This window comes from Diaporthe amygdali (assembly GCF_026229845.1).
Source record: "Diaporthe amygdali strain CAA958 chromosome Unknown NODE_12_length_1037015_cov_66_201586, whole genome shotgun sequence".
Lineage (NCBI taxonomy): Eukaryota > Fungi > Ascomycota > Sordariomycetes > Diaporthales > Diaporthaceae > Diaporthe > Diaporthe amygdali.
In genome coordinates this window covers 839,025-863,919 of record NW_026517032.1, presented here as the reverse complement: position 1 = coordinate 863,919, position 24,895 = coordinate 839,025, and the positions used below count along the sequence as shown (strand labels likewise).

The 24,895-nt window shown below is 54.5% G+C and overlaps 4 protein-coding genes across 4 annotated transcripts; 2 read left to right on the top strand and 2 right to left on the bottom strand.

Moving 5' to 3' along the window:
* Positions 1-7,832: 7,832 nt before the first annotated feature.
* J7T55_001971 (ent-kaurene oxidase) lies at positions 7,833-9,462 on the top strand (the record flags this gene model as incomplete). The annotated part of the gene is made up of 2 exons (XM_053142888.1): positions 7,833-8,090; positions 8,146-9,462. The coding sequence occupies 2 exons, from the start codon at positions 7,833-7,835 to the stop codon at positions 9,460-9,462; spliced, it is 1,575 nt and encodes a 524-aa protein (XP_052994423.1).
* A 945-nt stretch (positions 9,463-10,407) lies between these two features.
* Positions 10,408-12,507, bottom strand: J7T55_001970 (ubiquitin hydrolase; the record flags this gene model as incomplete). Its single annotated transcript, XM_053142887.1, has 1 exon — positions 10,408-12,507. One exon carries the CDS (start codon positions 12,505-12,507, stop codon positions 10,408-10,410), a length of 2,100 nt encoding a protein of 699 aa, XP_052994422.1.
* Positions 12,508-13,393: 886 nt separating this feature from the next.
* Positions 13,394-18,668, bottom strand: J7T55_001969 (uncharacterized protein; the record flags this gene model as incomplete). The annotated part of the gene is made up of 10 exons (XM_053142886.1): positions 13,394-13,656; positions 13,728-13,740; positions 14,219-14,388; positions 14,450-14,910; positions 15,048-15,963; positions 16,085-16,114; positions 16,215-16,245; positions 16,462-18,265; positions 18,416-18,517; positions 18,577-18,668. The coding sequence occupies 10 exons, from the start codon at positions 18,666-18,668 to the stop codon at positions 13,394-13,396; spliced, it is 3,882 nt and encodes a 1,293-aa protein (XP_052994421.1).
* A 1,504-nt stretch (positions 18,669-20,172) lies between these two features.
* On the top strand, positions 20,173-21,704 carry J7T55_001968 (uncharacterized protein; the record flags this gene model as incomplete). Its single annotated transcript, XM_053142885.1, has 2 exons — positions 20,173-20,308; positions 20,485-21,704. The coding sequence occupies 2 exons, from the start codon at positions 20,173-20,175 to the stop codon at positions 21,702-21,704; spliced, it is 1,356 nt and encodes a 451-aa protein (XP_052994420.1).
* Between the last annotated feature and the right edge of the window lie 3,191 nt (positions 21,705-24,895).

Sequence of the window (24,895 nt, the reverse complement as noted above, 5' to 3'; positions counted from 1 at the left end):
AGCAAAGACTGACTTGACTAGACCTGCTTTGCTTTCAATGACCCTACCACATACCACACACTCACAGTACACAGTGGCCGGACTACGTGCGTAATGTTCCCCTCTGATTGCCCAATTGGCCTGGGGCTTCGGGCCACTGTGCGACTAAGCCTAATGAACCTTGGAAACCTTGGGCTGGCCCCGATGGTCGGCGCTGGCCGATGGTGGTCTGGCAAGTCCAAGCCCCCCCAATAGCCTGCAATAGCCTTGGGGGGAGAACTTGGACTATGTTTGGTACATCCCCCAGTGCCAACCCTGGTGTCTCTCCCCTTTCAACACCACCCACCTTCCCGGCTTGTTGGGTTTGCCAGGGTCCCCCGGGGAAAAGACTGCGTGTCTTTTCATTTCTCCTTAATTTTCTGGGGCCGCCGAGCCCTGCCCTATCACTCTAATATGGAAGGCCACGAAGCCCAGCACGCAAGCACTGCCGGAGTAAAGTACCTGCGCACGACGCAGTACGCAGTACCTGAGGCTCAGCAGCCTTGGTCTTGGGCAGCCCGGTTGCACATTGATGTTCTATTTTCAATTGACCAAAACTCCCACACCGGCCGGGCCCAGCCTGGCTGACTTGCGTGCATGGCACAGATGGCTGACGTCGTGAACATGGGACAAACCTGCGGTGTGTGAAGATCTCTTCCGGGGTAACAATTAAGTAAACTAAGTTTATAGGGCACTGCAGCATTCAGGCACAGAATCGCCTGACCACGGAGCTGTTGGACCGGGTTTCGTCGAGGGTCATCTTTTGCCGCACTGCACTGCACAGCATACTTTTGTGTCCCCAACGGAATGAAAGCCTTGGGCGTACATGACATGGCATCGCATGACACGACAACACTGCACGACACTGCACGACACTGCACCGCACCACAAGACACGACGCGGAAATGCTGGAAGTCAAATTCTGGCCGCGGAAGTGAAAAACAGGTCCTTGGCATGTTTTGCCGAGGGGATGCGTGATGTCAAGGTTTGGAGAAGGGCTGGAAACAAGCGGAACGGCAATAGGGGAAGGTTTTTCCCTCGTCCCGGATCCGGGCCTGGTACCCGGCACATTGCCGCCTCTCTTCCTCGGTTCCGCGTATTCGTACCTCTGTTCTGGGTGTCTGCATTGTCTGTGTCCCTGTCGACAGGAAAATAGCCAACCTCGCAGCCTCGATGGCGACCAGGCGACCAGCCGCGATGCCGAGAGGAGGATTCCACCACATCTCCACCATCTGACGATAGCGATCCTCTTTCTTATTTCCGCTTCAATCCCCTGACGTCTCCCATGCACGAACGATTAACCATGTTTCTAGAAGCGACCCCACACAATCATGCAGAACGTTGTTGACGTTGCCGAAACCCCAGCCGAAGGGCCACCCGGCCATCCTATCAGATGCTCTAGAGCACAAATGTTTGGGTTTCCAAGCAACAAGCGGGCTGTACCGTCACAAGATTCCGCCGGACACCAAAAGAGGAGAATGCGCGCGAACCGTTGCTCCTCGGAGCATTCCACGGGCTGGAACCGGCAGACGAAGAATTGGGGACAAGATTGTTGCACACAGTGCGACACGAGACGGTCAGACAAAAGGCTAAATCTTATCTGATCCGCCACCCCCGACATCGGGCAATCAATCAATCAATCAATCCCTCGGCTTGCTGCAGTAATACGGAGGTACACGTTGGAACGTGCATCGCCCCCCAGGAGAGCTGATCGATCAGATAAGATTGGAAGCAACGACCTTCATTTCCAGCCGTGTCACACCAACGACCTTGGAGCTTCCCGGGGCACGAACAACCTGTCTTCCGGGCTGGGGTTGGTCCCCTTTGTTGGGCTGATCACCCGTTATGGCAAAGCATGTTTCCGAGCCGGGGCTTCGCAAGAGTTGAAGAGCTGTTCAGGTATCACAGCATCCAACCCTCGGCGTATTCACTGGCATGGTACGCGGGCTGTACTTCACGCGCGCGTGTGTGTACACCATCCCAGACTCAACCCCCGTCTGACCTCCCGACAGCCCCTTGTCTCCCTTTGTTATTGGCGGCGGTGAGAGTCAGCTCATCCACGACCGGCCAACGCAAAGGATGCTCGATGATCGGTGCCACAAACAGGAATCCAGGGTATGTGTCACAACAGGATACGAAAACGCGCAAACAGACAACCTGAATATCCCTCCCGGAAGCTCCGTACCTCGTAGGTAATATGTGGAGAGCCGAGCAGTTCATCGCAATTCATCATCTGAGTGTCCCATGGTTCATCTAGCCTGTGTGATTCCACCAAGACAACACACGACTGGGGACTGCCTGCTGTGGGCTTGACTTGCCATGTCAGCAGCATGTCGCAAGATGAAGCTTGCGTGTCTCGAATCCAACGGAGACAAAAGATCATTGAGATCCTGATAGCCATCCAAAATGGATGAGAGCCGCAGAACAACACGTCTCCCTGGGAAATACCCACCATGTGCCGAACACGGACGTTGAGCTGACAGCAACGATTGACGCCAACAAACCATGCGGACAACGTGTACATCGAGCCTGGTCAACGGAAGAGTGGGAACGTGCTGCAATCTTACAGTCAAGAGAAGAATCTACCCTCGGATGGCCGAGAGTATGACGCCTTGGGAACACCCAGGCCTTGTCCGATCGCTGCTTGCCTTCTTCGATATACGGAGGCACAGGTACAGAACAAGGCTTGTGACTTTTCATCTTGATGTCATGTTCCCTTTCTGCTTCAATTCGTCGCGTCGAACTCCCCAATCGCGTTTTGCAAGCGTGTGTCGTTTGCAATTTCGCGTCCATAGCAATGTCCTAGTCCTCGACTGTCGCGTGGGCCTAGAACTTGCAATCCACTTTTCCTGTCGCGCTATTTCCTTGGGCGAGGCTTGTGATGCCCGTGGTGTCCGGCGGTTTCTCCCGAGTGCTGCCGTACATGCGCCGAGCCGACCAGTCAGGCCTGGTCATCTCGGGCTTTTCTGCCCTCGGTTCTAAGGACAGTAGAGCCTTGGAGTTATCAGGGCTCGTCACAATGCCCACAAGCCATATTTCTGCCAGTAGTATGCTGGCGAAGAGGAGCTCCAGGCCCCAAGGCCGAGCGAGGATGGCCACACGAAAATGGCTGACGGGCCTTGAGCAAGTCCGTATACACTTGTAAATAGAAAGCATCCACAACACCCACATGGCCGCTGGCACACTTGTGACATTGGATGTGGTGGTTAGACAAGACCTGCAAAGACTTGGATTCCATAGAGGGTGAAGTTTGTCGCGTGCTTCTGCCAAGAGGGACGGACACTGCGCAGACTATCGACAAAGTGTGTCGCGCGTATACCGGAGACCCCGAGAGTGAAGGTCACGAGAACTTACCCTTCGAATTGGTCTGCAGAAATCGTTGCCCCTTCCAGCAAAACAGCCAGTGTTGTATCAGAAGTCATCGTCACCGCAAGGAGACAGGAGTCAACTATCTCCCCAGAGGACACGACCTCCAGGCACATACTCGCTCAAAATGCACCCGCGGACCCCAACTCACCTACACTAGGAGTACTCACTCTTCATCGTCTCACAGCTTGAGGCTGACTAGCCTGGTAAATTGAGGTGACCCGAGACGCATACCATCGTGTCCGAGAGTCCGTCATCAGGTCAAGTCCATCCGCAACCTACCGCTGAGAGGAAGATATTCCACCTTGGCAACCTTCTGCGCGCTTCTCGATCCGTGTCATCGATATTTTCAGTGCCTCTACTACCCATGGTGTCGAGGGAGATATCCAAGGATCGTTTTGTATCATAATGACTGCCCAGTCGCGGTTCGTCGCGTCTGTAACTGCCCTCGCCCGTTTTGTTCATTCAGTCTGGACTCAGCGACACCTTGCTGCTGTCTTCAGAACCCTCGATCAAAACAGTCCTATCCAATCCACATGGTGGATGTTGACCGTTTCGCCGCACGACTCATCAAACCCGCATGTCGCGCAAGTAAGCTGTGCAGGTTGCTACAACACATACGACATGCCCATGGTTTGGTATCTAGTCAGTCCCATACTGCCCAGCAGGCATGGCTGGACATCATAGAGCATGTAGGGCTAGCACCATAGCTCATGTATGGCGCCAGAAGTCAGACCATGTGATAATGGCAAGCCGTCTGATGGACAGCCATCCTAACGGTCGTCCTCGGGCGTCACGGGTGTCAGGCAACACATTATCGCCCACCTGCCGAGAGCGACGAGGCTAGCTCGCTGGCTCCGTTGCTCCCCTTGTCCGTCTTCCTACTGACTTTATTAGCATTGGCAAGTTCCTGCAATGAATTGGTGGGTGCGAGACTACCGACTTGCGCCCAAGGTTTGTGACTACCTCGATGTGGCAACGGATACGAGTGCGGATTCCCATGGCGAGTAAGTTTAACCACGTGGGCGGCAAACCCCTTGGACGATTCCAACTCGTCTCATCCCAAGAACTTATCGTAAGGCTGGCTTCACCTCGTGATTTATAGACTTCGACGCAACAGTCTCGTGTCAGTGAGCCGTCCGGTTTCGCCTTCGAGGCTTTTGCGGGTGGCCAACCCTAAAAATAAGCCGACTGAGCTCCTCGGTCGCAAGACTTATCTCGGGGAGCCTAGTGTCATGTGCTTGGCTACTCTTGTTTTTCCCTTCTTCCCGTTTCTTAGGCTTAACCTTCCCTGACGTCCAGATGAGTCTACGTGCATGTGGGAGCTCGTTTGCCTTGATGATCCTCGAACGGCGATGGGATGAAACAGGCGAGGAACATTCCCGAGAAACACCCCATCGGTTCCGTCTGGGGATCACGCGGCCGCCAGTGTGATTGCATGATAGTGCTTACAGAGGCAAACGAGTCTTGACAGTCCTGCTGATTGTGCGGGAAAAGAAAAATGTCCGCAAAGCGAGCAGAGCGAGCGAGAGAGCGAGCGGCATGTTCATGAGAACTTCATGTTTGACACACCAGCGTTCACGAGGCAATCCAACGGCTTGCAGAGGCCAAAGACTGATAAGCAAGGTTTCTTCTTCATTAAACTAGATCAGTTGGCAGATGCAGCTTCGATCTCGACATATTGGGCAGTCGGAGTTTTGCAGAAGCTGTGCCAAGCATGCGCAGATCGAGAGCTTGATCGCGGGCCGGCGGATCTGTGCTTGTCAATCGCGTGTCAGTCACAGTTGGGCGTTTTCCAAGAAAATGTCTACGTCTCAGGCCTCGGCCATGGAAATGTCCTGCGAAACGGTTGGACAGGGCGTTTCTTGGCGCATGCAAGTCACAGTTCGAGATCAGTTTCCAAACTTGTTCGTCTCTCTCTCTGTCTCTCCTCCATCACACATTAAGCCATGACATGCCGGGGTTGATAGTTGACACCACGATGGCGATGACGATGACGGCGGCCCGCAGATTGCCAATGCAGTCAATTGATCTGAAGTGCTCCCCCCAGCCTTACCAGACGCGCGGGCAGATCTGTTACAGTCGACACCTTGCCGTCAATGGATAGCGCGAGCAAGTTAAGACCATGGTACAGCCCTCGTCGGGGATTCCGGCCGCACGGAGAGACCCGACGGAAGGTATAACCTTAATGGCCAGCGCGGACACAGCGTTCCTCGGTACCCAAATAGACCTGGCATTAGTGACACTGCGGCTGAAGTTGCCCGCCAATCGGCCTTGTGGAGACCCATTCAATTTTTGGGATGAGAAGGTCTTGGCAGGAGCAAGTTATATGTACGCTTGTGACCGCTCATGTTTGGGCCGGCTAATACCGTTACAGTCGTGACCTTCACACAACAAACCTGGTCCCCACTCTCTCACTCGGCTCGTTACCAGTTGAACAAGTGGACACTGATGGGGTTTTGCGTTGCTTGTTTTTGCGCAAGCGCCGGCAAGTATGCGATTCGTGGGGGAAAATAGGACGAGGTCCGGGCGAAACCACGGCGAATTCCTGAGAAGTTTGACGAGAAGCGCAAAAATCCGAATGTTTGCTCAAGTGACAATGACATGCCACGGACCACGGGTTCTCGGTGCGTTGAATTCCCATGACCGCTGGAATTGTAATGGAAACTTCGGCTCCGAAGGGTGTTACATTATATTGCGTACCCGTGGCAGAGAGATGGGTAGGGCAACGGCCGAGTTCCGAGTATTCGGAAAGCCGACAGGAGAAGCCAGGGTGCCTAGGTACATGTTGTTTGGCCAGTAGCTGAGAAATGCGCCAGCTGCTGGACTATTTCTACCGCTTATGGAACACGAGGAATGTGGGGAACACTCGTTACGAAAGCTTGTGTGGCTTGTTGTCTGTTAGCACCTGGCAGGACGCGGAGAAGAAGGAGGAGAAGGGACGTGGTTCAGTGTTACCGGTGATGCGGCTGCAACAGTGGAGTCCGGAGTCTGCAGAGACACATGGGCCAAGGAACCGTCTCCTCTAGGGCTGATAGTATCCACCATGCGGAAAATCTCCGGCTGTTAGTTGGAGGCAAGCCTCAATATGCAGATGGCTATTGCGTGCAGTCGGCTGGGGCCCGGTGCACTAACAAGATCGGCCGAAGTGGTCCAAGCGAGATCTTGAAGCGCGGCTGAAGCTGATCCCGACTCCTCCCCTGGCCGGCTCGTTTCAGATGCCCAGCAACAAAATACACGTCTCACTCAGACCTGCTTGACGACCTCTTGCCCGCCACGACGGGTGGATGGCCGGCCCAGCCAGCCACACGGCCAGACAGCCTGCCAGGTACCCGCAGCGTGGGAAGTCCCTTACTGTCACTTCTCTTACATCCTGCAACGGCCGCCTGAGTCTCATCTCAACCCGGCTGGGACACCTGGATCACCAGGCCGGTACCCAACACACTCTGGATCGGCAGCGCGATACCTCGTCCTTGACAGCCGCAGAGGCGAGCCGCCTTGCCCTGTCTGGTCGTTTGAAGCGATGCCAAGCTTCCGGCACCGTCACGGCTCATGGGCCTCGCTGTCGTGAGCCCAAACTGGAGAGACAGGTAGTGTAGCAGACCAGCGCTGCCCTTGCTTGACCATGTCTGGACTTTACGCGGGCGATGCGCTCTTTGGCCTGCCACCATCGCCTTCCTGGCCCGATCTTGTTGTTCCTGTCTTGTTCTGTGTGCTGTGTGTTGTGGGTTTCGTTTCCGTCCGTCTTGTCGGTCTGTCTGTCTCATTATTCATCTCGTCTTTTCTCGTCTCCCTCCACCACCGTCATTGTTGTCGTACTTCCTCCCCTCCAGAGTCACAGCAGTCACCCGTCTCTCCCCATACTTTCCCCTTTCAGTCATTTCAGCCTCATCGCGCCACTATGTCTGTGCCGTGTTAACAAGCGGCCGCCGACGGGAAACTCGCTTGGCTATCAATGCTTGGGAGGCTTGCTGTTTGTTGCTCCTTCTTGCCTCGCTCGTTGTCTCCTATTGCCCAAAGGAGACATCCTGGCCTCGACCGATCTTTTACTTTCCCTTACCGGATGTGATACATCGTCATCTCTTCTCTTCTCCCTCTCTTTCACACTGCAATCCTTCCGTTCGGCTTCCGGCTCCCCTTCCTTGGGCTGTAGATGGCCATTCTTTTGAATACCTACTTCCTGGCCTGCCGTGCTCGTGCCGAGCTTCTTTGCTCAAACTTTCTTCAATCATCTTTTTTGCAGGTTCTCGGATCCGAACACACGCTCTATCCTGCATTCCATACTTCACCTTCATGAGATAATCCGCCATTGTTATACAAAAGAGATAATTTCAGGTGACGCGTCTGGCTTACAACCACTGGTCATGTGTCAAGTATCGAGTGTCACGACGAGTCCGATGGCAGCCTCACAACCATCCACATATTCACATTGTTGCCCAATCGCACCAATGTCTAACTCAACATCCTCATTCGGGCGATATTTCAAGATGGAGTCTTCCGCCGATTTCATTTCATCCACACCTGTGGTCATCCGAAGCCAGCATCTCAGTTACTACGTCGCTATCAGTGCGATATTACTGGTGGCATGGCTGTTCCAAACATCACAGACGAGCAAAGCGAAGGCAGTAAAGGTGCCTTTCTACAAGGCATCAATATTAAAATGGTACTTCGACGCTGAGACTCTAGTCCGGGACTCGTACACTAAGGTACGACAAATCATTCAATGTGGCTGCTTTTGATAATGGCTAACTCGTGCATCAGTTTCATGATAAAGTCTACCAGATCAAGGCGACAGAAGGGCTCCAGGTGTTGGTACCAGCGAAGCTTGTCGGCGAGTTGAAGGGTCTTCCCGAGAACGTTCTCAGCGCGACGGAGGCCGTGAGCGAGGCTTTGATGAGCAGATACACCAAGTTTTGCCCCGAACAACATCAAGATCTGCTGGCGACGTTGGTGCGGACGAGGCTAACGCAGAATCTCGCGCGTCTGATCCCACAGCTCAAGGAAGAGGTGGAATACATCACGGCGACCGAGTTCCCCGATTGCAAGGAATGGACGCCAGTCAAGTTTCAACCGTTTGCCTTGAGGTGTGTTGCACGGACAAGTGGGCGGGCTTTCGTCGGCCCCTCGATCTGTCGACAGGAGCAATGGATGTCAATCAGCATTAACTTTGCAGTGCACATCTTCCTGTCGCTGGTAAAGCTGCAGTTCTTCCCGGCGTGGCTCCGACCGATCGGGCAGTACCTGGTATCGGACCTAGGAAAGCTTCGGCAGGACGAGCAAGACGCCAAGAAGATGCTGATCCCCATCATCGAGGAGCGTCTACGGGATATGGATTGCCCCGGCTACGAGAAGGCAGACGATCTCATCCAGTGGCTGCTGGACGCACTACCGGAAGGAGAGAAGAGGGACTACCAAGCACAGGCCGAGCTTCAGCTCATCCTCAGCGCCGCCTCGATCCATACGACCAACAACCTCCTTGTTGACTGCATATACGACCTCGCTGCGAACCCCCAGTTTGCGGAAGAGCTACGACAGGAAGCCACCGCGGTGCTTCAGGGCGATGACAACGGCTGGGCAAGGAAGGACTCGATGAGCAAGCTCAAGAAGCTCGACAGCTTCATGAAGGAGGTGCAGCGCCTGTCCGGCAACGTCACCTCCTTCATCCGCAAGGTCGTGCAGCCCATCGACCTGTCCGACGGCACCCACCTCCCCGCGGGGACCAAGGTGCTGGCCCCGCAGTGCGGCATCAGCCACGACGAGCGGTACTTCCCGAACCCGGACCAGTTCGACGCCCTGCGCTTCTACCAGATGCGCCAGCGCAGCGAGGACGACATGAACAGGCACCAGTTCACGAGCATCAACGACACCAACATGAACTTTGGCGCGGGCAAGCACGCCTGCCCGGGCCGCTTCTTTGCCGGCAACGAGATCAAGATGATCCTGGCGTACTTCCTCATCAACTTCGACATTAAGCTGAAGGACGGCGAGTCGAGGCCCAAGGCGATGATGCTGATGATGTCGAAGACGCCAGACCCGAACGCAGAGATCCTGTTCCGACGAAGGACAGTGGAGGTTTGAAGGAGAGAAAGGCCAATGATCTGCCAGCGGCTGCTGGCAGGGAGCTACGTCGGGATTGACGGAACGAGCGAAATGGACCGATGATACCCTGGACAAAGCAGAGGATACCATCCGACGCCCAACCCTGAACATATTCACTGAATTAAACGCGATGACGCACAAGGAGACAACAGGGCCGGAAGAGCCCGCATAGAGCCTGGAGCATACATTCATAGTACAAGCAACTTGACAGCTACATTTACTTACAGCTGCACATAGTGGCATTATTTCAGACGCCGACGAGACCCTAAAAGGGTCCGCACGGGAAAAAGAGCCAAGATGGCATATTACAAGGCATGGGCCTGGAGCTCTTCTGTCAAAACAGCCAACACACCATACATTTAATGTACATAAAAAGAAGGCGCTTGTCTACGGAGGAAGACGAGCGTGGTGGATTTAACCAGACGAGGACACCTGACGTCCACACACTCTCACACACATATACTTTTACATAGTTACACACGGGAACGGCGTCAAACAGGCGAAAGCGACGTGTGCACGTCGCCACATTCTTGAATTCAAAATTTTGCCTGCATTACTGAGCTCCATCTCGTCCACGGTGACTGCCACACTTCATGGCACTCATAACCTAAACAAAACGTGCCGGCTCGTAGACAATTGCACCAACTCTCACCTACCCACATGATCCCGTGGTAATGATGTGTACATAGCCTTGCCATGAGAAACTACTCATTTGTGCCCAAACTCCTAGACTCCGGCATGTCATAATAAAAAGTTAGATAATTGGGTAACAATACCGACAAAATTGCGGGACATGCCCGCCAACGCCAACGCTATGCTAGAAGCACTCCTCATACGGCCAATGAACATCCTTTCCTCCTTATGTATTTGAAAGAAAATCCGCCTGGGTCCACGGCCCCTCCGCCGCGACGAAAGCCACGTGCCCTACCCCTGCGAGAGAATCCCGAACAAATTTGCCGGGCTGGCTTCTGAGGCCACCCCGGCGACTTTCGCTGGTTCTGCAGAGGGATTGCGGAGAGTGGCAACAGAGCCCTCGGACCACGACTGGGGGTTCTCAAAGGACTCTTCTTTCTCCGCGGGGTCGCGGGGTGGGACCAGGACAGAGTTGGGATCGACGCAGTCATAGAACAGCATGAACACGCCTCCTTGCGACAAGACGTCCTGCTCGCTGACTTTGATGACAGTCTCGTCACTGAGACGCCACCATTGGGAGCCGGGCTCCTCGCTATAAGGTTCCTCCGTCCCTAGTAGAGGGCTCGCTTCGTCCGGCCTGCTTTCGCTGAGACTATCGTTTTCGCCGGGAACGTCGTCCCCTGCCAAATTTGGCGGTTGATCCAGATCCTCTTCGACCTTTTCGACACCGTCCGTATCCATGTCCGTATTGCCCCTCCTATAGCACACGTAGTGGCCGTTCTCGTGCCTCCCATAATGGGTCACTACAGCTCTCAGCTCATAAATAGGCCCCGAGATCTTGGACGGGTGTGCATCACCCGCCACCATTGATTTCCTGGCATCGAGCACCCACTGCTCCTTGTCTGTGGCGTTCTCGTGAGATACGGCGCCCTGTGGCGTTGCTGCCACTGAAGCTGGCTTCCCCTCAGCACTGCCGATACACCAGGGGCCTAAATCCAAGGTCATGGGGAATTCGACCGCAGCAAGGTTCTTGTATGAGCGAAAGGTGCTTGGGTCAAAGACTGAGCGGTTCATGTGCATCACCAGGCTCGGCGGGGGCCTTCCTATGACAACTTGTTTTGTCTTGGTCGAGCTAACCTTTTTCGAATCCGGGATCTTCAACTGCTTCAAGATCTTGTCGTCGAATTCTTCATCTTCCAGGACCTCATCAATAGACTGTAGCCTGGCTGCGGCGGGAGCAACGGTTTTGGTGAGGCGCTCCAGGCCTTTTCGGTACTCAAGAAGAGTGCATTTGACGCATTCGACACCTTGTATGGGTTCAAGCCGCACGAGGTTGTCCAATAGTTCGAACAGATCGTAATGTGAGACGCCAATCTCGAAGTTCAGGGTGAGGCAGTTGAAGGGAATCATTGACAGCCCCTCAGAGTGCCCACACGACATACATGCCACGCGCTGGGCTGAAAGGCCTTCAAGCGGGTTGCGAACTGTCACCAAGTCGGAGCCGGCCTTGGACAGTATCGGTAAACTTTGGTATCCACTGTCGTCGCTGTGTTGACTGGTCGCGGTGTCGTCCCTGTTGAGGTCCGTCTCGAAACCGGCTTGTCGGCACGAGGCCTTCGCCGCCCTTTCTATGTCCTTATCAATCTGGTCCATCAGCTTCGAGAAGTACTCCTGCGCGTCTTGCTGCTGTATCGTGCTCATGTTCTTAAGAACGCTTGGGGTATAGAGCGTCTTGCCATTGTTGGACGTGTCCTTTAACTCGGCGATGAAAGATCGCAAAGTTCCGGCGGTGGTTTTTTGGTCTTCGGCTGGTGCTTGCCCGGGAGTATTGAAGCCGCTGAGGTACCGCGGAAGGTGTCTCAGAGATGTCAGGCCCTGCAGGATGCTGTTCTGGAAGCAAGAGTTGTCCCAGTTGCCCAGGCCAGCAGGCTGATTAGACTTGCCCCTGGGCCCCGAGAATGTATTTGACAGTGTCCGCCGACCGGCCTCGGAGACGGAAGCAACTATGCCACCAGGTTGGTCGGCTCGCAATATCTTACGGAGGACATCGCTCTTCGCGGCGTGAGTTGCGGGCTGTGGTTGGAGCATGGGAATCGGGAACAAGGGAGGGTTGACCCATCGATCGACAGCGTAGAGCAGGGAGGCCGGGCAGGCGAAGACGATGCCGTCCCAGATGATATCTCCTATGGGGGGCAGCTGGCGACCGCGGGAAGCTGCTTGGTTGTGGGCGAATTGGTACGCGGCGGTGACTAGGAGCACGAGTGCGGGGATTAGAATGCTGGGCTGGAGTATCCTTTCCCAGAGCTTCTCTTCCGAGTAGTAAGTTCCGTAGGGCAGAGGGTTCTGGAGGGAATCGTAGCGCCTCAAATTCCGTGTAGTCGACGAGGTCATTCTGAGACGACGCGCGGGAGACAGATGTCAAGGTGTCTAGGCCGGCCGCATCTGCCGCGAGTAGTGGTCGATTCGATGGGCCGAGCGATCATCAGAGGTTGGAGCAGGCGCAGAACACACGAGAATCCATATCCGAAATGCGCTTGGGGCTGAGGAGGTGCTGTGCGCGGGAGAGGGGTTAGTGATCGTGTTGTGTTGTTGTGGTTGTTGTTGTGACGAAGAGGTCTGTCTCTGCTCGATGCGCGGAACTTTTGGGTGGAGGTCAAGCTAAGCTAATCTGAGGCCCACAGCCAAGGATGGAGGCGCTGCGACTTGGAGCAAGGTGTGGGGATGTGAGGGAAGATCCCGGTACCCCTATGCAAGACTCCACCCAGGGCAATTGGAGAGCCTCAGTTTCGCTTTGATGACCAAACTATGAACCCTCAATCGTCTGCCATGCCTCTTATAACGTACCCAGCCACATACCCGTAACTTGCTTTAAAAATCATCACTGATGACCATATCACAGTCCGCACATTTGACTTCAACAGTAACATGAATCATTCCAGGACAGAAATCAGCGGTTGTACCTCTTAGCCTGGCTGACTTGCAAACCTGTATACTCTACCTTCGCATTTGCATGTCCACATTGCTTCACCACGGATACAGGCACTGTATTTTTTTATTTTTTTTTGACATTTGAGATCTATATATTGGGGTATACCTCGGATAACTAGTAGCTAATGGCCGTTCCAACAACAGAGGCTATGGTGAGCAAGATGCCACCGCTGAGCATATCAACTGTCTCCTTGTTCCCCCGGAGAAAGGTAACAGCCGTAGCCAAAATGGAAGTCTATGTTGGTGTCTGAGTGGGACGAAAACACTCATCAGACATAGTGGCAGAAAGCTACACCACAACGAGGGACGTCCTAGCGGTGAGATACCGAACCACGAAGCCGAGACCAGCATCGTCGGACGGCGCTCCAGTCGCCAAGGCCCTGGGCTCTTCGCGCTTCCTGTCCGATGCCTTCATGGGTCGCACACAACCAAGGGCAGAGGCTCGACTACTCATGGTCCAGGGAGGCCGCCTCCCACTAGCCAAGATAAAGAGAATCAGCAGTGCAACATCTGCTGAGACCCGTGGCGAGCCCGGACGTGTTGCTCCGTGGGCTAGGTCACGCAGGTGAACAAGAGCGAGTACGGTGGCAGCTTGGACCGTAGTCTATCGAAGCAGTGCTCACCGAGAGGTCTCGGCTGTTGGTAAAATCGGGTTGTGAGTGGCGAGAGGTTGCTCTTTGAGGGCTGTCGAGTTTGGTGGCCTCGGCGGCGTCCGATTTATGTGAAGCCTCCGAATTGCTTATTATTTGTATGTACTGCTAACTACAACTCTTTTTATGTCATCTCGATGAAACGCCATCGCCAAGAACAAGATCTGTGTTCGCCGTCGATAAGTGAAGCCACTTGTATGCCAAAATGCCCAGATGAACCGCCATGTGTATGAACCCGCCTTCGAGACCGTTGGTGTAGGAAAATGGGGTATCTCTTGTTTCTCAGTCGTGTACGCGTCAACTCTACACCCCCCAACTCCATAAAGAACGGCGGTGCCTCAGTATCGCCGTTCGGCGCTGAGAACTTTTCTAAAGAAAAAGGAGGAAGAAGTACTGTCTGGGCTGCGTCAAGGGCTATTCTTCGTATAGTCGCTGAGTGTTTTTTGTAACAACTTCAAATTTACCGGTTTGGTGAGGAATACATCCATGCCCGACGCGATGGCCTCGCGTTGTATGGTGGCTGATGCTAGCCCTGTGAGTGCTATCACCGTCGCGGGCTTGATCTTCTCGGCTCTCTCGAGTTCTCGAATCTTTCGGGTACTCTCCAATCCGTCCATTAAAGGCATAGAAATGTCTGCATCGAAAAAGAATGGTCAACTTGCGCCATAACTCGTGAGCTCGCAATAACAACTTACCCATCAAAACAAATGGGTAAAGCCCAGGATTGCTCGTATACAACTGCAGAGCCTCCAGGCCGTTGACGGCTGTGTCGTATGCATGGCCCAGCCTTTTCATGAAGGAGGCCAGAATTCGGAGATTGATGTCGTTGTCATCCACAAGCATGTATTTGTACAAGTCGGCTTGCACAGGCCCTCTTTCTTCAGCCGTCACAGTCGGTCCCGGTCTCAAAGGCAGCCCTGCTGCTTCTAGCTTGCCTTGTGACTGCAACGGTATGGCTTCTGAGGCAGTCGCACCCACAGAACCAGCGTCGCTCAACGCTGTAGATGCCAAGTCACCCGCTTCCGATACGCTGGACGAGCCTCTCAGCTTGTCCAACGGCTCCTGAGCCTGTGTTGTGTCTTCCTTCGCTTGTCCTGCCCTTGACGAGTTTGAATCTAATGAGTCTAACGAGACTGACGTAGGGACACCCTCTCTCCTGCGTGGTATGATAGCGGGTCTGATCATCCGTTTTTGCATGCTCAGGAGTAAGGACCTAGCCAGCCTCCGTGGTCCAACCCTGGTATGAAGTTCAGCAGATCGTCAAACGTACATTGTGATTATGAAGTTACTCACGGTTGAGAAATGAATTCTGTCAGCTCCGACTTTGTCGACGAATGTGTAAAAGCGTGTGCAGTTAGCGCACTCTGACAAATAATCACAGTAGGCAACGCAGGCTGAAACACGTTATCGTCGTACTCGACGAAGGCACTTTCACTGTATAGGAACAAGTCGGGGGGGTCCTCCTGTACAGCAGTCATGGGGATGACCTTCATTCCGAGCCAATCTCGGCAGAGCATCTCCATGACCGCTAATTCGGAGACTTGAGACGACTGATCAGACGTCTTGTCGAGGACGCGCTCGTAGCATCTCTCAAACCCTTTCAGGCATATTCGCAAGTCTCGTAGCTGCTCGAATTGTTCAGAGAGATACTCGACTGGCCTAGTGACGCTTGTTGACCGAGGTAAAGGCAGTGTGACACGCGCGGTAGTACCTCGGCCGAGCTGGCTGGTGATAGCCAAAGTCCCGCCGAGGGTTCTGCTGATGTTATGAACGAGACTCATTCCTAGTCCTGTGCCTGGGGCAAGGTGATCCTCTTGCGTGAACGGCTTGAAGAGGTCGTTGCGCAGAAAGTCTTCGCTAATACCTTTGCCAGAATCCGATATCAGGATCACCACTTTGGATCTATGCGCCCGGTCGCGTCCTGGAAGATCGACCTGTCGTAAGCTGATCCACACAAATCCCTCTTGGGTAAATTTGAGTGAGTTCCCAAAGATGTTCATTATGACACGTCTTAGGGCCCCTGGCTGCGTCCTAAAGTTCCATGAAACTGTAGGATCTAGATCTAGGTAGACAACAAGTCCTCGGTTGGAATGGGGATGGTACAGGTTGTGTCCGAATGCCTCGGCAGCCGCGTCGGTGTCGAGACGACCGAGTGCTCTGTTGTCGGCGGTCATGTCGACGTTTTTCTCCTTCAGTTGAGCAACGGACACTGCACCAAACTGTCAGCCATGTGTACGATAAGTGATTGCGCATTAGTTGTACTCTCACAGAGCGGTTGACTCCGGACGAACGAAGGTGACGCGAGCGGTCAAAAATTGGGCGTTACTTACTTCTCTGGAAATTGAAGCCAGCAAAAACGGCTGAATGCGCGGTCAGCAAGTATTCCAACCGAGTGATCACAAGAGCGGTCGGCTTCGAAGACTCAAGTACTCGACGACTACGAAGATAGTCCTGACATACCTTCCACGACTTCCTCAATGAGGATGTCTACCTGCGTGTCCACGGTCAAGGATATCATCCCAAGCCCTGCTAAGTTACGGCCTCGGCTAGAGCCAGTTGGCTGCTCACGATGTTCTTTCCGTTCGAGCTTTGAAGACGTCATAAAAGTATTGACTTTGCTGTAATCGAGCAACTATAACATCAATGTCAATAATGATTCCAGGTAGCAGCAGACCCGGGAACAGCAGGAGCTCATGGGAAGACCAACATGATCAAGCGTGTCTAGCAGTGTTCTGCCAGAAGTTTCGATGATGTGAATTGCGTCTCCTTGGAAAGCATCTAAAGCAGTACCATGGAGCAAGTCGACGGCAGCGATGACCCCGTGGAGCGGAGACCGCAACTCGTGACTCAGAGAGCTGAGAAAGTCGCCTTTAACCTTGTCAGAGTGAAGTGCGTTCAAGCGGTGGACCTCGCCCATAATGGTTGTCGCATATGCTCGAAGATAGCTGAGCTCTCCCTCCGGCGTGAACAGTCGGTCCGAGTGGGTCCAGATCAAACCACCAGCAAACCACCTCTCCTTGATATGGTCCCAAAGAGGAATGAGGGCCACGCTCCTTGCGCCAGGGAACAAGGTCGTTATAGCTTGAGCTTGGCCGTGGACCGAGCTGAAAGGTCGACTCCCTTTCCTTTTAGCCTTCGCGTCGGATTCGGCACTGGGCTTCTGACGTGCCGGAGATAAAAGCTTCACCTCGTCCGATTCGGAATCTCCCGACAGTAGCAGTCCATCGATGTCAAAATTGAAGATTTTGCCAGCCGGATACCGGCGGAGTAGCGATTTCAACAGTCGTTCTGGCACCAGAGTGTGCTTGGAGAACGATGCCGTGCCATCTATACTAGAAGCATCGGTTGTTGAGTACCCAAAGACATCACAGTAAGTCACGGGCTCTCCAGTGGATGATGTGGATGCACCTTTTGGCAGGTCGTCGTTGCTGGATGATGTAGTCGATCGCCATCCGTTGGAATCGGTCGAGTCCCTGGACCTGCGATTTTCAACAAGTCCGCCGAAAGAACCGACGCTGGCATCAAGGAAGAGAGCCCCTTGGACCTCCACAGACTCTCTGATAATGTTTGCAGCCCGCGAGAACGCTTGTTTAAGCTGCACAAGATGCGGATCAGGCGCAGTAACACTGGCGGGTCTTTGAAGAAACGCAGTAGAAGCAGAAATAGCAGCGGCAGCAGTAGCAGTCGCAGTGACAGTCTGCGCTGGCGCTTCAAGAGCCGATGGGCTTTCCGTCTTTGGAATAAGAGAGGCTGACTTATTCTCTAGCAAGGCTGACCTCGTGTCAGGTGACTTGGAGCCAAAGAAATGTTGTCCTTCCTTATCAGGGCTCAATGCTGCAATGGCATCACGGTCTCGCTGAAGGCCCTGCTGTCTCTGGTTCAAAGTTCCCTCCTCCTGTCCGGGCGCATCTTGAAACTGGCCAGTAGAAGAGGAGAGGGTGGCCTGGCCCTCGACGAATGACCCCAGACCGCGCACCATACGCTCACCACGGTAGATGCCATCAATAGCGGCTCGGGCCTCGAGGTGGCGCCAGACGATTTGGGCGATATCGCGCAGGGTCCGTTTCTGGGCGTCACCAAAGTCAAGCTCGTTTCGTGGCAAGTCGTCATACACATACAACACCCCAATATTGACACCCTTTTTTGAACGAATCGGAACTCCAGCGTAAAAGTGGGCTTCGGGCCAGTTCAACCTGCAGAAAGCATCGGAGTAGGACTCATCATTTGCGAGGTCGGGCACAACAAGCACAGGCGCCAAGGGTATAAAGTCTCGGACCGAGCTGCCTCCATGGTGAATGGCCGGCGGAGCATCGAGGATCTCCTCGTTTGGACATTTCGTGCCGCGTGGGATGGCAGCGCCTGAGAACTTGAGTTGATGCGAAGCCTCCTGGGGAGGCTCAGTATGGAGGGAGAGCGACTGCGTTGCTTCAGCAACTATGTACTGATAATTGCGGTCAAAGAGCGAGACTAGACAACGAGAGACGTTGAACCTCAGAGCAGCAAGCTGCGCCCTATGCAGCTTGTCAGAGAGGGGGTAGTCCACGAAAGCACAACCTCTCGAGCTGTGACGATACAACCGAGGCCTGCGTAGCTCCCAGGTGGTTTCTCATAAAACCTCAGGAGGGGCAAGGAAAAGTCAAGGGCGCGCAATGAGTACTGACAAGGCTGTCAAACCAACATCTGAGCACGGAGCTATATGGCGTGGGTCGATGGGAAGCAGAGGGTCGACGGGGTGTGCATGGCGTATGAGCGAGCTCCCAACCCTGGGAGACACAGTCAGCGCTGCCTACGACTCACGCTGCGGGGCCAGGCCACGACATACTTCAAAGCTTCTCTGGTGCGCGAGCCTTCGCTGGCCGGAAGGGAGGCATGCCCGCCGCCAACCGAGGCCTGGGCATCCTTGGAGGACTCCATGGTGGTGGGAGGGGGAGGAAGTCGGGGGAGAAGTGCAGTACTCGCGCAGACGACGGCACATGAGGGGATTCGCAGGCCTGCGGCACTGGAGGCGCTGGCATGAGCAGCGAGCAGGCTGGTAGGACAAGACCAGTGTGGATGGCATGGGAAAGTGGCGGGGAATGGTGCGGAAGATGGCAAATTTGGGTCAAGCCCATGGGGGAGGGCAAAGCTGCCATGGCAGGTGGGAAACTGGGAGATCGGACAGTCGTCGATCTAGTGAGAAAACAGCTAGGGTCCATGGGCCTGGACTTGGACCTAGAAATCGGACTTGGACCTTGGACTGGGACTTGGACTTAGACTTGACCGCGTACGAGGTAGACTGACCACATAATCTACTCATGGAGGGCAAGGTGCGACTGCAGTCCCGGCCTGCAGCAGCTCCCGTGCCTTGGAGATTTGAGAGCCGCTTCCCGGACCGCGATCTAGACCGTCAACGAGGGGGACCCCCCAGACTCCGAATCCGAGCTACCTGGGCACGCTGGGCTGCTGGGTAGCCGGCCTGCCCACCAAAGCGCGCTGCTTGCGGTTGATTTGAGCGGTATTACCCCATGGCTGGACGGGTGTTTCTGGGTGTCTGGGGGTCCCACGGGTCGGCGTGCCGGAGAGACAGCCTACTGTGTAACTGGACACACATGAGTTTGGAGCTGCAACCATAGCTGTCACCGCACACACACCCTGACACCTAGGCACCCGGCACCTAGGTACAAGTCTGTAGGCATCGAATTGGCGGTTGCGTGCGTAGACCTGCAGCAAGCAGCAGGCAGGCAGGCCCGGCAGGGAGTCCCGACATCTCGGCTCGCAGTCGATGTCTGTCTGTCTGTGAGTCCTGTGTTGCCAGGTTTGCGAGCAAGGCACACGCAGGCTGGCGGGGTGGCGAGTGGCGAGTGGCGGGAGGCGGGAGGCGAATCGAAGCTGGATCCCTGGTCACAGACGGTCAAGCAGGTTGGAGCATTCATGCAGGGCTGCGCACGGCGGGTCTGGACGGGTTGGCGCGGTTGGAACGGACGGCCTAGCCAGCACCTGGCCTGCACCTGGGACTCAGCTGGCCGTGTCCAGTCGCCTTGCTCGCTCTCCTAGGCCCAGGGAGGAAGAGGGAAGAACACTGCGTTTGAACAATGCATACGGACACTGCATATTATGAACTGGACTACCTAGGTGCACTACATCCACAATGAAAACTCAGTTGGGGTGACCAGCTCACACAAGGGTATGCTATCTGACCTTATCAGGTGTCCACTGTTGTCATGGTCGCCTCGCCATCCGAGTTCAGTTGCAAATGTGTGTGGCTGCCGTGTGCTGTGCCATAGATACACATAGGATAGCAGAGACTTGTTCCAGACCTCCTATACTACGTACAACAGCCAGGCCTACGGTTTGAGCCACCTCCACAGCCAAACATTGCTGGCGAGTTGCACCATCGAAGGTGACGCTGATCAACGTCTGCTGCCTGCCGAGTCCTACAATGTGGCAACCCACGGATTCGGTCAAGTTGAGGAAGGCATCGGACACCTGGGGTAGACAGAAAGGGAGGCGAGTCTTTGTCTCGAAGAGAAAGGAATGGAAATGGAGGATGGAAAGGGAAGCCAAGCATGAGAGCCGTGAGCCATGAGCCTGCCTGGCTGTAGTTTTGTTGCACCTAACTAGACTATCTAGGTAATAGGGTCTTCCACGCTTTGGCGCATGTGAATTGTGCCGAGCTTTCGCATTCAGAGGTCTTATGCATGAAACGAGGCTGAGTCACTCGCTATACAGGGAAGGAAGCTTGGGGCAATAGCTGCAAGCGGCAACTACGCGTCTGTCCCAACCGCCCTTGCCTGGTCCATCGCGTCCAAGTGCTTTCATCCATCCAACAATCTCCAGCACTCCAGCAATCCCACAAAGCATCTTGGCCTGGTCACACCTCGAGTTGACACTTCAGCTTCCGTCTCGTCTTTCACGGCCTTCATCCCTGCGCTCCTACCTGGCTCACTGCAGCACCCGACGACACCCACCCTCAAACGCGCTCCCAGCGCCTGCGCCGAGATGACAGACTATGCGAGCCTCAAGGTCCCCGACCTCAAGAAATTGCTTCAAGAGCGCGGCCTTCAGCAGTCGGGGAACAAGGCAGACCTCATTGCGCGCCTGCAGGACAATGACAAGAGTATGCCAGTCCTCAACTCTTCATACTGCCCCGACAACCTCGACAATCCTCGACCCTCTTTGTTTGCGCCCAACCCAAGACCAAACCCCCAAATCCCAGATTCCCCCGCTGTCTTTACCAAAAGAGTGCATGCTGACCAGAACCTTGTCTCTCCAGGCCAGGCTGAGGACGTGATTGACTGGGACGACGATGACACTAAGATTGCCTCTGCCGCTACCAAGAAAGAAGAGCCCAAGCCTGCACCCCTTCCAGCTGCCGACACAGAGACAGACACCCCTGCTGCCCCTTCATCTGCGCCAGCCAAGACTAAGTCCGCCAAACCAGCCTCTGCTCCTGCTGCAGAAGCCGTCAGCACCGAGACAGAGAAGCAAGATGAAGTCCCAAGTGCCGCAGCAGAGGACGCCGGTGCCGCTGCTCCCGCTGCTGACGAGAAGCCCGCCGAACCTGCCCCAAGCTTCGCGATCGGCCTCGAGGCCAGCAACGCCGACGAGGAGCTCAAGAAACGCGAAGCGCGCGCAAAGCGTTTTGGCATCACCACTGATTCCAACTCGGAGGAAGCCAAGAAGGCCGAACGCGCCAAGAAGTTTGGCACCGACACCGCTGCCGTCGTGAAGGGCCTTGATGCGCCTCTTCCAGAGCGCCGCCCCAAGCGTGGCCGTGATCAAGGCGAACAGGCCGAAGGTGGAGGTAAGAGACAGGACCGACGCAACGGAGGCAACAACAAGTCTAGGGGCGGTCGTCGCGGCGGCGGTCGTCCCAACAGGAACGAGGGCGGCGGTCTCAACATCTTGACCGACCCTTCCGAGAAGGCGAAGGCCGATGCCAGGGCTAAACGTTTCGGCGGCGGCAATTAGGATCTGTCGTCACGCAGCGTTCTCTCCAGTGCTTCTGAACAGGTCAAGGCTGAGGCTAGAGCCCGAAGATTTGGGAGCGCCGCCTACTATCAACCGACAGGAAGCGTTCTTGATGACCCTACCGAACGAAAGAGAGCCGAGGCTCGCGCCAAACGATTTGGGAATGTCGAGTAAGGATTTGGGTCATGCTTCACACAATGGCCCATGATCCTTTGGGATTGACTGCACTGGCATACTCTTGAGCGCCATCAATGGGCGAGCTCCTCCACTCGATATGACACGGCACCGGCTCATTTGACAATACCAAATCTTCGCACCAAAAAAAAAAAGGGCAGCACTATAAGCCTCGATGAGAGGTCTTTGTACACTAAAAGGATCATCACGACTAGGAACGATGGTGGATTCTTTAGGAGTTCAGGTCTTGTGTGGGCGTAAGAGGAACGCGATACATTATTTCAGAACCTTGGACAGGATCAATGATTATACCCGTTACTTTGCTGTGGGCCCGAACCTCCCACGATATCTTCCCTTTTGAGTGAACAACTTGGAACCCCTGGCTCCAAACAGCACTTTGACGTCTTCGACATCTGAAGGCTCTTGCGGCGGACTCGATAGATCACGAGTACCACCAGCCACTGACGGGAGACTATTGTCGGCCAAAGAGGAAAAGGGTAGGCCCGGCTAAAGACCCTGGGGCTCATGCAGTTTCCCAAACCCATGCTGGGACAAGACTTCATTCCAACTGGTGAATGGGGACGCCGCAACCCATAGTCTTGAACGCGCTCAAATAGAGCTATGACAAAAGTCTCCCCTGGCAACATGACAAAAGTCATTGGATGTGGTGCAGTAAGCTCGAGCCATTACTCGTCAGAGACTGACATTCATGGGCCCAAGCTTGAAGGCCGGAGACAGACCGCCAAGAGCTTCCAAATTCGCCAGAGGGCGGATGAGTGAATGTCTCTGACTATTCCAGTACCTCCTAGAACACCATGTGCGGCGTTGCAAAGGGTCAAACGCTCCCAGAGCAGTAGCTACGGGCTTCAGTCTCTCGTTCGATCAAGGCTTTCATGCCTGGCTGGGCAGTGATGCATTTTGCCCGAGTGTTGAATCTCTACATCGAAGCAGCAACCATGACACAGAATATGACTACATGCTGGTGGGACTCATGCTCAAGTATCGCCATTCACGATTTATTTTGATTGGTGCGATCCTTATACCAAGGCAATACTCAATCCTTACCTGCCTTTGCAAAGAAGCCCTCAATTCTTCTGACGTCAAGAAAGTGATGAGGTGACCAAGTATCTGTCTGACCACACCAACATCCAGTGTTTGACAGACCAGATCACCACTGCTCTGACTAGGCGCAAAACACAGACCACAAGCCACGAAGCACAGGCTAGGAATGCTCACGTACATGATGACACCTTTGCGCCGCCTTCAATCTGTGTCTGAGAGGAGCCACTTCGACAGCTTCTCACCCTCTTGGGCGTAATTTTACTTCAGAGCGTTGTTTGAACAGTGCCAATGCTCTCCGAATTTACTTTCGAAACTAAGAATTTTCGAAAATTGCCTGGTAATCCTTGTACATTGGAATTACGAGTCGCGAATGCTTGCCATTGAGGGCACGTATTATCATTTCTTCTCGGAAGCGGGCTCGCATGGAAATACACGTCCGAGAATTTTCACACCTCGATCCACTGCTGCCTCAAACACTAATAACTGAGATCCTCTGAGTGTACGGCCAGCATTCTAGCAGGTCGGCCATCAACAGGAAAAGTTCTTACGCGAGTTCTCCCAGGTACGAAAGCTGACGCCAGAGGAAGAAACACTAACCACAGAGGAAGACCCTGCCCGTCAGGTGGTGGAAGCATGCAGTGGGAGACGTAATCCTTCACGTACACAATACTACGTATTTACCAACATGAGGATCTGCAACTGCCTCAAGAAGGCACGATGCTTGCGATCCCCCATACAATGGCGGGTAGCGCGGTCTCAATTATCTGTCTGGCATGACAGGCGCTGATAGAGATCACTGTGAAGGAAGAGCCAATTTCGCGGCTTATCTCTGTTCTTCAGCAAGTCAGTCATTTCGGAAGAGTGGACCTCGCTTCCTTCGTAGCCGACGACTGGCTACTGCTCACTTCCGTCGCCGCATGCCATCATTGATGAGAACGACTGCACAGACTTGCGGCAACCCGTGGGGAACATGCAGGATCAGTGGGCACAGCTGCAGTCAAAGTCCCGTATCTCCACATCTCCCTACGGATCCCCAATATGTCCCGCGCATGAACCAGTTCGGCAAATGACAAATGACTGGTGTCTGAGTGCGTACTGTGTAGACGCAGCCCACAAGATCATCCACGGGATTGCGGCACAAGGAAACTCAAAATCGACTTCAATTTCCCGCACAAGAGAACCGACATCGGACTCCAAGAAGCTCATCTCCTGGCGCCCCAAGCGATACACTGGAGATCTTCAACATCTAGAGTGGTGAACGGCAGAGCAAGGTCAACAGAGAGGATGGTCGGCTGCGACAAGATACTACTGTTGGCCGCAGACGAGATGAGCGCGGGTGGATTGATATGCTCGATCCCAATCTCAAGGATGCCGAATCAGGTGACTGGAGCTTCATGTGGTGCGCAAGCCTCGTCACGCAGCAACGTGCAGCTCTATCACACATGTTCGAAGGGAAAAGGGTGTAGTGTGGGCAGGGTGGGACAGCCATCGGGAGCACTTATCCAACTTAAGCGCTGAGGGTGGATCACGACTCCATGCAGCCATGTCGCCAGTCAGCCAGCCCGAAGCGGGGCGTCGAGAGACAGGAAGAGTGGGCTGCCGCACCCTGCCTAGTTAGGATGCTGTCCTTTGATGACTGTTGGGGTGTGTGGTGGAATACGACAGCCTCGAAGGAGGATGGTGGGCCTCGAGGTGATGCTATTCGCAAAAACGGTGTTGGTCAAGGGAGTGTGGATCCCCACCCCCAAACCGGTGGGAAATGATCTGTGCCCACTCACACACCCGGCACCTGCGAGCACAAGAAACCCCAGTGGAATCCCTGCCGGGGCCATCAGAGGGCCCGGGACCTATCGTTGGGCTCAGATGGCGAATCTGAGATCTCATAGGCCACTAAGCGGCTGCTCCCATCTGCGGCTCGCCCCTTTTGGTGAGCCGCTGTCAGAGCCAGGCAAAGA